The sequence below is a fragment of the Sminthopsis crassicaudata genome, chromosome 6, assembly GCF_048593235.1.
Source record: "Sminthopsis crassicaudata isolate SCR6 chromosome 6, ASM4859323v1, whole genome shotgun sequence".
NCBI lineage: Eukaryota > Metazoa > Chordata > Mammalia > Dasyuromorphia > Dasyuridae > Sminthopsis > Sminthopsis crassicaudata.
In genome coordinates this window covers 117,470,787-117,488,398 of record NC_133622.1, presented here as the reverse complement: position 1 = coordinate 117,488,398, position 17,612 = coordinate 117,470,787, and the positions used below count along the sequence as shown (strand labels likewise).

Sequence of the window (17,612 nt, the reverse complement as noted above, 5' to 3'; positions counted from 1 at the left end):
AGCAAGTATCTGACCTGTAACCGAAAAATTACTTTATTTCTCCAATTTATAAATCCTGGTCTTGAAAAAAAAAATCTCGATAGAATATAGGATTTTAGCACTGGAAGAGCTTCTGAAAATAATTTAGACCTGCTCCTTTATTTTACAGGTATAGAAACTGAGAGTCAGAGAGGGTAAGTGATATAGGCAGCCTGAGAGCAAAGTCAGGGTTCAGTTCTTTAGCTATTAAAAAATGGCTACAATGGAATAGATTCTGAGGCACCTTCTGGGTAGCTAGGTGGTGCAACGATTGAAACACTGGCCCTAGAGTCAGAAAGACCTGAATTCAAATTAGCTGAGTGACCGTGGGCAAGTCATTTAACCCTATTTGCCTCAGTTTCCTTATCTGTAAAATGAGCTGGAGAAAGAAATGGCAAACCAGTCCAGTACCTACCAAGAAAACTCCAAATTAGGTTGCAAAGAGGTACGAGGTACTTACACCTGAAATGATTCAACAACATAACGATATCTTCTAGCTCTACCCTGCCATGATTTAGTGGCTCTGAATTTTGTAAAGCAAGATCTTCATGCAAGATATCTTCTTTTTCTTTTGGTTCCATTTGAGCAAAATGAGATTCTCATAGCTTTGGGAGACATAGCAATTCCGTATCTTTCCATTATAAAGTTAATTTTTTTCTTTTTGAATATAGGAAAGATTTTATTTTACATTTTTGTATGAATGGGTGTTTAGGTTAGTAGACTCATTTTTGAAATTGAAAAGGCAGTCTTTTCTTTCCTTTCCCAAAGGAACTCTGTCCCATTAATTTCCCATTAATCATTACACTTCCTGCCCCCAAGGAGCTTATATTCTTTTTTTTTTTTTTTTTTTCTGAGCTTACATTCTTAAGAGGTAAGGTGAGAAGGGTGAAGGGAGCAAAATCCAAAGGGTTCCTTTTCAAATTTAAAGTCAATTTTTAGGGGGCTTTTCTAATTTTTCTTTTTAGGTTTGGGTTTGATTTGGGGGTTTTTGGGGCCTAAAATGCCAGAATGAGAAATCAGGAGATGAAGTTATAATTCTTTGTTGCACCAAATGGAGTCTGTATTATACAGGGTGACCCAAAAGTCTTAATGTGGTTTTAAGCTTTAACAGCCTCATTCCCTTTTAGAGAAAAGAAAGTACATCTTATTTAACAATGCCATTCTCACAACCCCCTTTTTCATCCCCCCAAAAAAGGATTTTTTTGGGGGGGTATTAGCATGGTACCTTGGATAAATTAGGCACAACCTTGGGATCACTATTCTGATAATTACTGGAGTATCCACAGTCAGGGAAGATAGGATGAAGGATCAGGCTATCAGATATTCAGGCAGCAAATAGTTTGGTTCTGTTCAGGTACTTTCTATTCCACTCTTATTTTATTCTCTCTCGGTAATGTCTTCAGCTCCTATGAACTTAATGATCAAGTCTAGGTAGATGTGTATGTACATATGTACATACTTAGCCCTAATCTCTTCCTTAAGGACAGAAGAATATCTCAAATTCAGCATATTGAAAAGGAAAATTTGTCTGACTCTCCTTTATCCTGTATTTCCAATCAACAGTGAGATCTTGCTGCCTAAAGATCTTGTGGCCTAAATCTTTACAATAATTCTCAAATATGAGCTCTCCAGAACTCCAGGAGTCCTGATTTATATCTTGCCATTGGACCTAGATGGCTCTGGAAAACAAAGTGAAGACTTTGAAAACTCCCCCCTTATTCAAATCCAATTCACTAGATGTCATGGCATCCTTTCCCTAATGTCATGGTCCTCTGAGAGCAAAGGACAAACAACAACAGTAGCAATAAGTTTAGGACCATATCTCTGTTTACCCCAGATTAAGTCAAAAGCCTTGGTAATGTCTTCATTGTGTGTAATCACACAACTGATATTCTTGCTTTAGGTCCCTCCCCAATTCAGTCCACCTTCCACATTGGGAATTAGAAGATTTATTTTTAAGTGAAGCTCTTACCACATCATTCCCTTATTCAGTATATTCCAGTAATATTCCCTATTACTTTAGAGGCTATATTATACACTTCCTATTGTACTAGCTGACTTCTATACCTTTCTAGGAATGCTTTCTAGCATTCTCTCTTGACAATCACCTCATAGAAACCCTCTATTCCTTCAAGACACAGCTCAAAAATAACCTTCTCTAGGAAGCCTTTCCTAGTATTCCTAGTGATTTTCCTCTCTATTTACCTTGTATTGAACTATTGTACTGCTTTTCTTTATGTTTATCTACACATGTATGTGTATACATGTACAAGGTACTACAATGTACAGTATGAATATATATCTACATCTACACACGTTAGTATCTATGTATAAACACTTATTTAACCCATTAGAATGTGGCCTTCTTTTGAATAGTGACTGCTCCATTATTTGTATCCTCAAGGCCTAGCATAGTGTAAGCACATAGTTGTTTTTATTTTATTAAGATCAATTTAAGTTTGGCTTGGGTGGAAATAACCCCTGATCTAGTAGATGACTCCATGCTTTCTCGCTTTCTCGCTTTCTCTCTCTCTCTCTCTCTCTCTCTCTCTCTCTCTCTCTCTCTCTCTCTCTCTCTCTCTCTCTCTCTCTCTCTCTCTCTCACACACACACACACACACACACACACACACAAATTATCCAGTCCAACAGCAGATTTTTTTTTTTTTTAAAGCACAGTTGTTGCATTGTGGAGGGAATTAATTAAACATTTTGGAAAGGCTATTAAAAAATGAATTATGGTAACCCTACTGAGAATGAACAGTAAGAGAGATGAATGATTTAGACTTTTTCTGAGGAAGATATGGTGACAACTTAATGAGGTTACAGAGATAGCAGCATGACATTTTTGATGTTCTCTTACTGAGAAGTAGGTTACTATCAAAGGTGACCCCAACTTGGACTTAGTGCTATAGAATAATATAATCTAAAAACTTGGGGATTCAAATGATGTGCATTATCTCAGTCACTTGTTTATTGAGGAGCAAAAATTTATATAGTTACCTAAAAAAAAAAAATCACAAATTTGGATTATGAAGGTTGAAAAAAATTGGCTCTATGAACTTTTAAAATAAATGTTATTGACAATTGTATTCAATGTAATTGGTTTCTTTCATAATTCTATGTGTCTTATTTTATGTATTTAAAATCATTATTCTGAGAGTCCATAGATTTTATCAGACTACCACACAAAAAAGATCTTCTTTTTAAAAAATGGGGTGGACCTGAATGATAAAGAATAGTACAGAATCAGTCACAGATGAGGGGATTTAATAATAGCTCTCAGCCCCAATTAAATAGTACATTTATGACAGCATTTTTTTCTAATATCTTAAAATAAATATGGAGGAATACTAGAATTCTCATATGAACTTATCTAAAGTAAGAATGAGTAACATTATATGATAATTAATCATGACTGTCTCAGCTTTCTCAGCAACACAAACACTTGCCTTAGGACTTATGAAAGGAAAATGCTAACCATAACCAGATAAAGAATTGATGGAATTTGAATGCAAATTGAAGCTTATTTTTTTCTCTTACTTTATTCTTCCTCATGATTTTTTCCCTCTCTTGATCTGTTTCTTCTTTCACAATTGTGACTAATATGGAAATATATTTAAATGATAGCACAGGTATAAAGTATTATCAAACTAGCTATCATTTTTGGAAGAGGGGAAGGGAAGGAGGGAGGGAACAAATTTGGGACTCAAAAAAATCTTGTAAAAATGAATACTAAAAATTTTCTTAACATGTAACTGGGGAATATCTGTCCCGAATACATCTAGAATTCAATAAGTCAAAAATAGAAGGCATCCCCCCCCAACTTAACCCATCCAACTTCTAGACTTCCCTATTTCTGTCAGGAGTACTACTATTATTCCATTCTGCCAGACTCATAGGTGTTATCCTTGACTGTTCACTTTGTGTTGTATATTCAATGAGCTGCCAAATCTGACTGTCTTACATTCAGCCCTTCACACAGCTACTACCACTCTATTTCAGACCCTCATCTATCACTTAAATACTTACGAAAACCTCCTAACAGGTCTCCCTGCCTCAAAACTATTCCTACTTCAGCCCATCCTCCTTATGTCTGTGAAAGTGATTTTTCTTAAAATGAAGGTCTGGCCATTTCTTCTATTCAGTAAGCACCAGCCTTTAAGGTACTATTTGACTCCAATCTGAATTTCTATTCTCATTTTAAATCAATAGTCAGATTTGCAATAAATATTGATTGAATGATTTGATTAGGATGGAAATAAATTAGGGGGTGGAGAGAAAAAGAAATCTATGCATCAACTGGCAAATTAGCTGACAAAACTAGACCTAAAGGGAGTCATTTCTATATCTCTGAACAAATCTGCCAACTGCCCTAGCACCAATTGTCTGCTGATGGGCTGGGGGGTCTTCCTAATCCTAGAAATTCATAGCTGGAATGAACTTTTTAGCTCCAAAAATATGTCTGTTAAGTGACAGGTGGCACATAGTTTGGAGACTGGCTTTGTTTCTTTGACAGGAACAGGTGACAGGTCACATCCATACATCAAAATTACCCAGAGTGTCTATGGCAGGGACTAAGGTAATTTTTTTGCTTTGAAGATTTCTGTACATCTCTGGTGTGTACTGATAGAAGTGGATGCTTAAGATTGTTAAGATTGTTCCTTTGCTGAATTAAGAGTCTTAGTCACAAGGAACACATAAGGAAGCTCAGCCTAGGACTACGAACTTTCTATTCTGCTGTTTTTCTGTCTTTAAGCAAAGAAAATAGATTGTCTACTACTTTTCCCCCACTGTCTTAAAAGATGAACTGAATAACTGGGGGAATCTTCTCAGGAATAATAATAGGTAACATATATACTTTAAGGTTTGCAAAGAGCTTTATTTACACATGTTATTTCATTTGATCCTCCCAGGAGATAGGTATTATTATTATTATTATCCTCATTTTAAGATGGAGAAATTGAGGCTAAGAGAAATCAAGTGACTTCCTCAAGTTCATATGGCTGTTTAGTGGCTAAGACAAGATTTGAATTCAGATGTTTCTCATTCAAATCCCAAGCTTTGTTTACAACCACAGTTAGTTGCTGGTACTGACCAATTCTTCCTTCACTATCCATCCAATCAGATTGATTATATCATGATTAAACCACTATGTGAACTTTCTTAAATAATTGTTAAATGGTAATCACAAAGGCATCAAATTAATAATTAAAAAATCAAATAAGGAAAATAACTCTTTAAATACCAATAAAAACAAAGCTTCCAGGTATTGACCTCATTGTGGTATTTGGCTATATCTAGACAGTGAAATAAAGGGAGCCTACCTGAAGACTGCAAGGCTCAGGGACCACAGCACAAGGGGCTTCCTCAGCTCAAACTTTGCTCGTTTGTTCATTAGGTGCCGACCACCAAATATAAAGGCAGCATACAGAGCTGAAAATAAGAATGATTTTTTCCTATAAAGAAAACCAGAAAAAAAATATCATGAGTCTCCCATTAGTAATTCAAAGCTGGTATCTGGGCTTGTCCCTAGGTGGCAATTTTCCTCCCTTGAAATTAAATCACATTTCATACCACTTCCACTAATTGAAACCACTGGAAGTTGACAATGCAGGATGCATTGATCTTTCTTTTGCTTGAGAATGTCCTTCATTGAGGACAGAAGAGGTGACTCACCTATTTGACCAATTGGACTATCTTTAGGTTCTCTCTTATATTAACCAACAAATTTAAATTTGGGGGCAAACACTGGATTTTCTTTTAGGGTTCTAAATTTTTCTTTTTGTATGACCCATAATTGTTGTTGCTATTCGTGAAGCCATGCACTTGTCTATTGGATTTTCTTGGCAAAGATAACTGGAGTGGTTTGCCATTTCCTTCTATCGTTTACCCCCATTTTATAGATGAGGACCTGAAGCAAATAGGGTTTAAAGGACTTATCTAGAGTTACACAGCTTGTAAGTGTCTGAGACTGGATTTCAACTCAGATCTTCCTGACTCCAGGCACAATGCCTATAATTATGATTTCCTAAAATAAATGTGTGTGTATAATATCTATAAACATATATATATATATATATATATATATATATATATATATATATATATACACACACACACACACACATTTAAAAGACTGCTACTGAATATAGAGGAAATAAAAAGGAGAATGTTGTTTAATAATATCTAGCATTTATATGGTATTATAATATGTTATGTAACATATATATCACTTATATGGTATAAGGTTTGCCAAGTATTTTTCTGAATATTATCTTCTATTATTATTACAATAATCCTTGGAAATATATGCTATTATTATCCTTATTTTACAGACGAAGAAACTGAGGCATGCAGAAGTTATATTACTTGCACAGGTTCACACAGTTTGAAACAAGATTTGAATTGAGATCTTAACTCCAAGTCCAACACTCTATCCACTGTGTCACCTAGCTGTCCGGAATAAAAAATTTCATTTTTCAAAATTGATTGACAAAGGACTCTTGGATTTTCATAGAGATTAGATAGCAGATAACTAACTGGGTATTCATATTAGGGCAGGAGGTCAACTAAAACTGTAGATACAATTAAAAAGTAGATACTGTGCTGTGTCAGGAAGACTTGAATCCAAATCTGGTCAGAGATACTCTAGAACTGGAAAAATCCATTTATTTTACAATAAGAAAGCTAATGTTGAAGGAGCTGAGATGTACTTACACAGTGCTAAGCAAAAAGGGCATATATACATCTAACTGGAGCAATTTGTCAATCATATTTGGTATAGAAAATTTTCTTCATGGAGAAAAGTTGAGTTTGAAATAAATGTTTTCAAAAGATATCATCATATGGGAGAGATGAGGAAATTGTTTTCATATTACTAAAGTAATACTCCTCCAAATATTTTCTATCATGGTGACAAGACCATGGACAAATGCTGTAATAACACAATTTTGTTGGGTTCTTTCCTTGACAATGAAATCTGAAAACCTTTCTAAATTTATTGTCTATCATGGTAGAAACTGAAAATAAAAAGCATTACAAAATAAAATGGTGATAGTAATGGTGAAAACCGCCTCAAAGATTAGATCAGAAACAATGTAAAACAGTAAACTAATGGGAAAAAGTCAATCTTCTGAATATGGATTTAACAGAGAATTTTGAAATAATCTAACAGTACACTTCCAAAAAAGAGAAACCCTAAATGCATTTCCAAAAAACAGAATGGGCATAAAATAAAAAATAAAATGGGTTAATATGAAATACATTACCTGCAAGTCTTTCTATATTTTCTAACTGCTGCTATGTTTTGCTAACTCATAAAGAATTGGCTCATACCTTATTTACATAGAAAGCATTCCTATTTAAATTAATGTAATATAATTATTGGCTTATCTGGCTAACATGTAAAGCAGTAAGTATGGAAGAATTTGCTCATAAGTGAGAGCTTAATAAAACACCTCATCGAGGTTTCCTAAAAATTCCTCTAGCAAATCTGAAATCTTGTCATATGAAAAACCAGCATAACTTTGTTGGGAAGAGCAATTCAATTTTCCCACTAACTGCAAGTTCTGACTTTTAATATCATGTAGTAGAGGTGATTTTTTAAAAAATTATTTCAGGGAGACAAGAGAAGTGAAGAATTATATGTATCCAGGAAAAAGTATTTGAGGGTATGAATTAAATCATTATTGCCTAAAATCCTACTTTTGCTAAGATATAACCATAAATGCCATGCAGTGATTTTTAATCTCTTGTGCTTATATTTGGAATAAAATGAAGGGAAATCTATTCAGTGAGATAATACTCTCCAGAGTATCAATGGTGATAGGTTAAGCCCTAGCAGGAAAAGGTTATTTATTATTCTTAGCCAAAAGCAAATAAAAAAAGTTTTCCCTACATTCCCTCTGCTTTTTTAATAGCCTCTTAAATTCCTTGCCAAATGTATCCCAAATGATGTCAGAGGGTGTCAAATATTGAAGACTCATCTTCCTTTAAAAATCCTTTCCAATTAATCACAACTGGTTCTAGGCACTCTAATGATTCTACGAACTCCTACTATTCATCCAACCATCCCATTCAATTCAGGGTTTATCCATTTTGGTTCAAATTTTAGGTGTCACTTGATTAGAGACACAATTCCAAATTGATATTATTACATAAAAAGTGTGTGTGTGTGTGTGTGGAGAGAGAGAGAGAGAGAGAGAGAGAGAGAGAGAGAGAGAGAGAGAGAGAGAGAGAGAGAGAGAGAGAGAGAGAAGGAGAAAGGGAGAGGATGAACCATTCTTAGGATCATGAAAACCAATTCTTTATGTGTCAGCAATACATGCTAGTAGTTCAAGTTCTGTCACTGACAAATCTAGACTGTGTGATTTCAAACTCATAGGCACCTCTCTAAGTAGAGATGCTAGTTCTATATTGATAGAGGGAATATAATAAGGAAATCAAATACACACACACACACACACACACACACATTCGAAAATGAGTGTTTTCTTCCCAACAATCCCATAAGATAATGTAGCAAAGTGGAAAGAACTTGAACTTGGCTTCAGAAAACCCTAAATTCAAATCCCACTTCAGATATCATATGAAGTAAAGCTCTGGGCCTCACTTTTTTTTTATGTGGAACAGAAATGACAACAACAACATCTACTTCCCAGGGTTACCATTAAGATCAAATGAGATATGTACTTCTTTGGAAACCAATAAAATGCCATATAAATATAAGCTATTATTATTTCCATTTCACAAATGAGAAAACTGAGACACAGAAAGATTTAAGAAAGCATGTAACACAAATTACCTCACACTGTTCCCCAGCCATATATGATTTGCTTACACTCACATGGGAAATAAGGCTAGAGTTGGAATCTGAAACCAGGTCTTCTGACTCCAGATTCAGAATGTTTTACTATACTACTAAGGGACAATGATTCTTCCCTTTTGGCTTTAGGACAGTTTTTAGAGAACTAGCGAGTGGTCAGTAATCTTTCTCTGCATTCTTAGAACTTGATTAAGCTAGAGTTTTTCCCCCAACCCCTTTGAAAGATTCATAGATTCTCTTCCACATAGTTCTAAGGCTATTATTATATACACAACCTCTTCAGTGATCACACCAGTTGTAAACAAAATATCAGTGATTTCCATAAATAATAAACTTTTAAGAAGGAGGTAGTTTCTATTATTTCTCTATTCTAATTAATTGCTCAAGTCAACTTGGTGTACTGAGAAGCTAAAGCTGAAAGTTGGATCTTTGCCAGAGATGTGCTAGAGCCAGCTCTTACATGCTCCTGGGAGTCAAGTATTAAATTTCCAGTGTGAGCATTAAAATCTTGGAAACTGGCAAATACTACAAATCAGGGTTTGATTTGGCATTTTATTGATCATTAGGAAGCAGTTAGGTGACTCAGATGGGAGCAGTGGAATAAGAAAGAAATGAGTTTAAAATTCAGCCTCAGACCCTCACCCTAGACAAGTCACTTGACCTGTTTACTTCAATCCACTAGAGAATAAAATGGCAAATTATTCCAAATATCATTGTCAAGAAAACTCCATACAGGATGATGAAAAATCAGACATGACTGAATAATAACAATTGTCTAGACTTAAGTGACATCCCCCACAGAGCTGGCTATTAAACATTTATCAGTACACCACTGATTTTATCATGGTACTTGGCACAAAACAGGTGCTTAATAAATGCTCATTGACTGACATCGGAGCTAACAAATGGCCAACCAACCTTTACTGAATGACCTGCAGAAAGAGGGAACCAGCTTTAGACTAGCCTATATTATTCTCAAACTATTCTAATTATTATTAATTATTTCTTGAAGTGTACATTTTCATCTTTTCAACATCTACCCATTGTTTTCAGTTCTGCGGATTAAACAGAACAAACCTAAATGTTCTTCTGTAATATAGCTGTTCAAATATGTCAATATAGCTCATCTATCAAAGAATTAAGAGATTTATGGAAAGGAAAAGTTAATTTCACAGAAGGGGAATTACTGAAGCTGATGGTTGAAGAATGAAGAGAATAAAACATAGGTACCAAGTAATAGAAGAAAGATATGAATCTGTCATAGGGCCATATCTCCAGAGATGACATTTGGTCTAACTCCCCTTTATCTCACATATGAGGAAACTGGGGTCCAGATAAGTTAAATGATTTGTTCAAGATAGCACAAGTAGTAAGCCACAGAGATAAAACCTGAACCTTAGTTCTATGATTTCAGGGCCAGCTCTCTTTTTACTGTTACTATCCTCCTAGAAGATAAGAATGTTAGACTAGAAGGCTGAGAGTCATTTCCAGCTCTAGATATGTCTTCATTCTTATTCATTTTCATTTATTTATTTGTTTGTTTGTTTTTTCCTGAGGCTGGGGTTAAGTGACTTGCCCAGGGTCACACAGCTAGGAAGTGTTAAGTGTCTGAGACCAGATTTGAACTCAGGTCCTCCTGAATTCAAGGCTGGTGCTCTATCCACTGCGCCACCTAGCTGCCCCCTCTTGTTCATTTTCAAAAAGGACCAATGACATCATGAATGATGACTGGACTTATGTTGCATTAATATTTAAGTGAGGCAGAGCTGTACAAAATCATTAGTCTCACTTCTCCATAGCCATTGAAATTCAGTGGCAGGACAAAAGTCAAGCTGACAGGTGATGGCTTCTGATGCAGTGGATGATGTTGGCATCTTTGATATATGACCAAACTCTAAGCTGGCCAAAGCACCTTCTTCAGTTGCTTTCATGACCTGGCAGCCAATGTTGTTGGCCTTCTGTCTATTAGGGAGTTATCCTACTTAGTTACCCCAGCATGTAAAAATTTCCCTAGGAAGAATGGGAAAAGGATTAGATCTCTCAAAACACACCATTCTCCTGAAACTTAGTATAATTACTGATATGTCAACATGATTTCATCTCTACGGGAACTACATCCACCAGTGCACAATATAATTAGGTGGCTCAGTGGACCAAATATTGGACTTGGCATCAAGAAGACCCGAGTTCGATGCTGAGTGAAATGAACAGAACCAGAAGATCTCTGTACACTTCAATGTTGTATGAAGAGGTATTCTGATGGAAGTGGATATCTTCAACATAAAGAAGATCCAACTCACTTCCAGTTGATCAATGATGGACAGAAACAACTACACCCAGAGAAGGAACACTGGGAAGTGAATGTAAATTGTTAGCACTACTGTCTATCTACCCAGGTTACTTATACCTTCGGAATCAAATACTTAACGTGCAACAAGAAAATTGGATTTACACACATATATTGTATCTAGGTTATACTGTAACACATGTAAAATGTATAGGATTGCCTGTCATTTAGGGGAGGGAGTAGAGGGAGAGAGGGGATAATTTGGAAAAATGAATACAAGGGATAATGTTATAAAAAAAATTACTCATGCATATACTGTCAAAATTTTTTTTATAATTATAAAATAAAAAAAATTTAAAAAAGAAAAAAAAAAAAAAGAAGACCCGAGTTCAAGTCCTTCTTTTGATACTTTCCTTGAGAAGTCAGGCAATTCACTTAACTTTTATGAGCCCCAGTTTCCTTATCTGTAAAGTGGGGATAATAATAATAATACAAAATAGTATTACCTATCTTATAGGGCTGTTCTGATGATTGATTAACATCTATAAAATGTTTTGCAAATCTCAAAAGTGCTGTGTTAATGATAGTTGTTATTAACCACTCCACCTAGTAAATGATCTCTAGGAGTCCCTGCCATAAATAAGATGATTTATCATCTGGTGTCCAACGTCTTCAATATAGCTAGCTCTTGAGCAATAGCCAGCTGATTTCTGGCTTGCTCTTGAAGTCTGCCAAGTTTGGTAGGACATGGCCAGAACTTGCACTCCGATGGCACAGCCTTCGCAAACCTAGGCCATAATGAGGCTTTGGAATAGAATTCCTAGCTATATATCTCTAACTCTTATCTTTCTCTCTTTCTATACAAACTTTGTCTTGTTCAGTGTTTAAAGAAAAATCTATTAATAATTCATGTCATGCACTTGTTGATGGAATTGATACATTGTTGATGGAATTGTGAATTGATCCAATCATTCTGCTCAAAAGATTATCAAACTGTGCATACCCTTTGATCCAGCAGTATTACCACTGGGCTTATATTCCAAAGAGATCTTAAATAAGGGAAAGGGATCCACACATGCACAAATGTTTGTGGCAGCCCTTTTTGTAATTGGCATCAGCAGGATGATTAAAGAGAGGTCTGCACAGACGACTTACATGAACTGATGCTAAGTGAAATGAGCAGATAATACAATGATCAATTCTGATGGATGTGGCTCTTCTCATCAATGAAAAGATTTAGGCTAGTTCCAATGATCTTATGATGATGAGAGCCATATAAACCCAGAGAGAGGTCTGTGAGATCTTAGTGTGGATCACAACATAACATTTTTACTTCTTTTGTTGTTATTTGTCTTTTCTAGGAACCTCTTTTACATTCTACTTTTGATTGAGTTTACTGAATGCCTCCAGGTTATGCTTGCATTGCTGCTGAATTTTTTAAAAGTCTGAAGGAGGAAGGATATGTAGTGGTGGTGGTGGTAGGAAAATGGGATTGAATATAAAAAAAATCACATCATTGTATCATACTACACTTTTTCTAAGTTGTAATGAAGTGGGTTGTGGTCCCTTTACTACATTTGTGATTCCTTTCAGATTACTCTCAGCCTCTCTTAGCTGATGCATTAAGCCTGCACCTTTGATTCATAAATCCTGGTCAAAAGCACCCCTCTGAATTCTAATAGGATATCTGGGCTTGTCCCAGCCCCCATTCTGATGATCTGCTCAGGCTTCCCAACCTCCACCAAGACAAGCAATATAATGAGTTTCCATCAACTAAGGCTTGTGCAAATGGATCTTCGCAGTGCCCTTTACAGCCAGGATATTTCAGCCCACTGGAATACTCTTTTCCAGTGCCACCTTCTCTTTAGCCTCACCTATTTCCTTAACTAGACTTTAACCTTACTTCCAATCCCCATAAAAATCTCTTTTCAGGTCTGTAAATTCCTTTACAGAAGATCTCTGCACCACCAAAGAGAATCCCCAGAACTCCCTATCCTTGAACCACCACTAAACCTCATTTAATTCCCTGACCACCAGAAACCCTAATTTCATTTGGGTTCCCCAAATCTAAACCTCATCAATAGGACCACTAAAATTTGGAATTGGTGAGATTCTGTGCCATCTTCTCGTTTCTATGCTTTATGGCTCCTATGCTCCAACCATCAGGCAAATCCTATATTCTGTCAAAGTTATTTTATGACCTCCTTATTTTATGGTAAGGAAACTTCTGTCAAGAGGATTTCAACATGAACCACAGGATGAAAACAGAGAGGCTTGGAGAGACTTACATGAACTGATGCTGAGTGAAATGAGTAGAACCAGGAGATCACTATATACTTCAATAATGATATTATATTAAGATATATTCTGATTGAAGTGGATATCTTCAACATAGAGAAGATCCAATTCAGTTCCAGTTGATCAATGATAGACAGAAACAGCTACACCCAGAGAAGGAACACTGGGAAATGAGTGTAAAATGTTTGCACTATTGTCTTTCTACCCAGGTTACTTATACCTTCAAAATCCAATTCTTACTATGCAACAAGAAATTTGGTTTTATACAAATATATTGTATCTGGGATATACTGTGATACATTTAATATGTATGGGATTGCCTGTCATCTAGGGGAGGGAGTAGAAAATGTGGAAAAGTGAATACAAGGGATAATGTTGTAAAAAAAAAAATTACCCATGCATATGTACTGTCAAAAAAGTTGTAATTATAAAGTTAATAAAAAAAATTAGGAAAAGAGAAAGAAAAAAAAGAGGATTTCAACATAAAGTAATTATTTCTAAACACTTTTGTGCCTAATCTATGTACCAACAACATGAAGTCAACATAATAATCTCAAGTGGCTTGATTTTCTGGCTTTTTTATTTGTGGAAAATTAAAAGAACTGTGAATATGCAATTCAGATTGATACAAGTTTGTGAGGACAAAAGTAGCAAGGAGCCCTCTAAGTCCACTAAGAATACAGGATAATTCACCCAAGTAATCACCCTGGGAAACCTAGAGAAGCTATAATTATATTAGAGTAAAAGAATAAAAATGTGGGCACTTTATGTGCAAAAGACATTCCTTATCTTAGTTATTTATGCAGTGTGGGGATCATTTAATTTTTTAAAGCACTAAGTGAGCTGGGAAGCTACTTAATCAAGAAAGTGGAATGCATTCATATTCTCCTAAGAGGCAATATGGTACAGTAGAAAGAATCCTGGATTTTGAATCAGAAAACCTGGATTGAAATCCCAGTGCGGCCACTTAGAACTTGTGTGATCCCATACAAGTTTTTACATTTCTCTGGGCTTGAGTTTCCTACTTTAGAAAATTAAAGAGTTGGACTACATGGTTTCTATTCCTGTTCAAAAGCTGTGATTCTATGATCCTAAGAATCTGAAGGCCAGATTTCCTAAGAATACCAAACAGTGCTTTCATAACTCTTAAGGGAGCTGAATCGTATCATGAAGAATAGTTGAGAATTCATAACCAATATTTGTTCCTTCAACATGAAGCTACTTAATTTATTCATGAACAAAGAACTCTTGAATATGAGCATTGTCTAATACTACAAGAAGATAGTTTCTTCAGTGGGTTTGTAATTTAATCTATGGGTTTCCAGTGATGTAGATCATTACCCATTGATAGCACTATCTTTGTCATTCTTAGACCTTTCTCCAGATCTTAAAATTCAGACAGCATTTTCGCTATCTGTTATTTCTTATGCTCACCATGTGGTTAGCCTACTTCCTTTTATTGTTATATGGTTCTTTAATGATATTATTTACCTTATCTCTAAAAGTATCAGTAATGCCCTAGAACCTATTTATTTACAACATGTAACTTGATTTTTGACTGATTCACTATTTTGGTTCTTTGGAGATTGTGGCATGATTTCCAAACACATAACAAAGAATATTATTATAAAAAAAGATGGATTTTTATTTTTGGCAAATTTTGTAGGCAATGATTTAAGTGAAATCTTGTCTACTTTAATCCTATGTCTTTCTCCAGTGGGTGGGATAAGACTGCAGACCAGCTCTATGAGCGGTTTCATTTGTCATCCCATCAAGTATTATATGTGTTAACAGCTATTCTTCATCTTAGTTTTTCTTATGTGAAAAGATAGGCTGAACTCCAATTACATGAAGTTCTGCAATGTTCCAAGAATTGATATGATCAGCACAATGTCACCCACCATGTCATTCAAAATATATTTATGAATTCACACCCATCATTAATAATTGATTGTGAAACAGTTCTCAAAAGAATGACTGAAAGTAGAAAGATTGCTTCAAATAGAACTCACAAGAGAAATACAAATTAAAACAACTCTGAGGTTTCACTCATATATAAAAAAGAGATAAAGATGATAAAAGATGGCAATAATCAATGGTGAAGGAATGTGAAAAGATAGATATAGTAATCATTTGTGGGTGGAGCTGTGAATTGGTCCAACCATTCTGGAAAACTAGCTGGTATTAGGCTAAGAATGGTGTCCAAATATAGAAGTTCAACTAGTAAAAAGTTAGAGACTGAAAGGTACCATATAGGCAAGAAAGCACTGTTTGTAGTAGATGTAATAGATGACTGAGGAATGGCTAAACAATTTGTAGTATAGGCATGCATCTATATGTTTGGCCTAAGAAACTAAATTGTGCATGATCTTAGAGATTCTTTCATTTACAATTTTTTCAGTCACATTTTTTCTTCAAATGCTAATTTAAAGTTCTCATTTTCCCATTACTGAAAACAAAGAAAGTGATGAAATCATTTACTGTCCTTCAGTCTAACTATGAAGCAGATCCCTGAAGCAGGATTTTTAGTCTGATAGCTTCAGTGAAATTGATTTATTATTCTCCTTTAGAAAAGTGTCCTTCGCTTCACAAAAGTTGTCCAACATGATCTTTAATGCCTACTATGTGCCAAGAACTAACAATTATTGTCCTTGAAACAACTTTGGGAAATAGGTACCATTATCATCTCCATTTTATAAATGAAGAAACTGAATCAAACAGAAGTTAAATGATTTTACCCTGAGTCATACCTTAGGCTACTTTTGAATTCAGGTTGTTTCTAAGTACAACTGCCCATAGAGCTCCAATAAGAGCGTATTTTGAATTTGATGCTCATCCAGATCGTAGAATTGAGTACACAGAAAGACCTGAAAGCGATAGAATAAAGAGAAGTCCCAGGTTCAGATCTAGTAGTGTTCTATCCACTGTGCCAAATACTTATCTTGGGTAGTATGTTGAATTTGTACTGGTATTTTGATTTCTATTACATTATCCTAAGAGGCAGCATAGTTCAGTAAAAAGAATATTAAATTAGGGATCATGGGGGAACTGGATTCAATTTTTGGCTCTACCATATACTAACTGTGATTCTGGAAAAGCTTCTGCATCTGTAAAATGAGTGGATTAGACTAGATTGATGGTCTCTAAGATTTCAACTATCTTTAAATCTGTGGTCCTTTTCTACAGTCAAAAATCTTCTGAAGACAAACAAAACAAAACAAAACAAAAAAAAAAAAAAAAAAGGCCCTAGTCCATTACCAGTTCAGCAGGCCTAATTTCAAATTACACAATTTGTGCAATCTGACTTGTCTTAAATGCAATGTAATCATGACATTTGGTCATGTTAGTGGCATTAATGAGAGCTGCTCTCTACAAGGAATTCCTGGAATTTGTAACAGGAGATTAAACTCAATGACAGTATAAAGTGGATGGATCAGCTTTAAATTTATTCTTTTATTGAATTATAATAATCTCATATTTTTATTCTGTTTCTGGATTTAAAGACACTTTCTTTGCACTAGGCAGTTTGTGAACATACTGTACATTCTATAGAAGAAGCAATTGAACTTTTGAGGAACTAAGTGATTTGCTCAGGGAATATGAACACACGTGTCTGAGGGCAATAGTTATGACTATGATTCCATGACAGCAGACAGCATATCACCATATTATGCTTCTTTTGAGAATGTGGTCACCTATTAAAGCGTTAATATAAGTTCTACTTTTAAGAACGCTTTTTTGGGTAAAATATTAGGAATCTAGCTTTGATGCCCTGACTTCCAATGAGTATCACAAAAGAAATGCTTAGTTTAAAATCTGTCATGGGATTTGCCCTTAAAGAGAGGTTGTCATTTAAAGATTGGGAAAGGGAAATAATTTTGTTATTTATATTAATGAGTTGATAGAATTAAATGGAAAAAATTAGGCTAGAGATGGTCAATTTCAGAGAAGGAGCTAAAGATTATGAGAGTGACAAAAAGAAATAAAATGAAAAAAAAAAAATTCCTCCAAGACCATTTTAAGAAAGCATCAGTTTCCAAAATTTCTGGAAGGCATGAGGTAAGGATGCTACTGATACTGGGGGAAAAGCAAGAAATTAGTGAATGACTTCATTTCAGAGACAGATTTATCAAAAACCATACTTACAAGAGTTCATTGCTAGATCTTCTTTTGGATTAGCTC

General features: G+C 35.1%; 1 protein-coding gene across 2 annotated transcripts in view; it reads right to left on the bottom strand.

Moving 5' to 3' along the window:
* Positions 1-17,612, bottom strand: part of ELOVL6 (ELOVL fatty acid elongase 6) — a 128,449-nt gene that overhangs the window by 38,438 nt on the left and 72,399 nt on the right. For both annotated transcript variants that reach the window (XM_074275358.1, XM_074275359.1), the window contains exon 2: positions 5,346-5,477. In XM_074275358.1, coding sequence (XP_074131459.1) covers positions 5,346-5,477 — 132 coding nt within the window. The remainder of the gene's footprint in view (positions 1-5,345; positions 5,478-17,612) is intronic.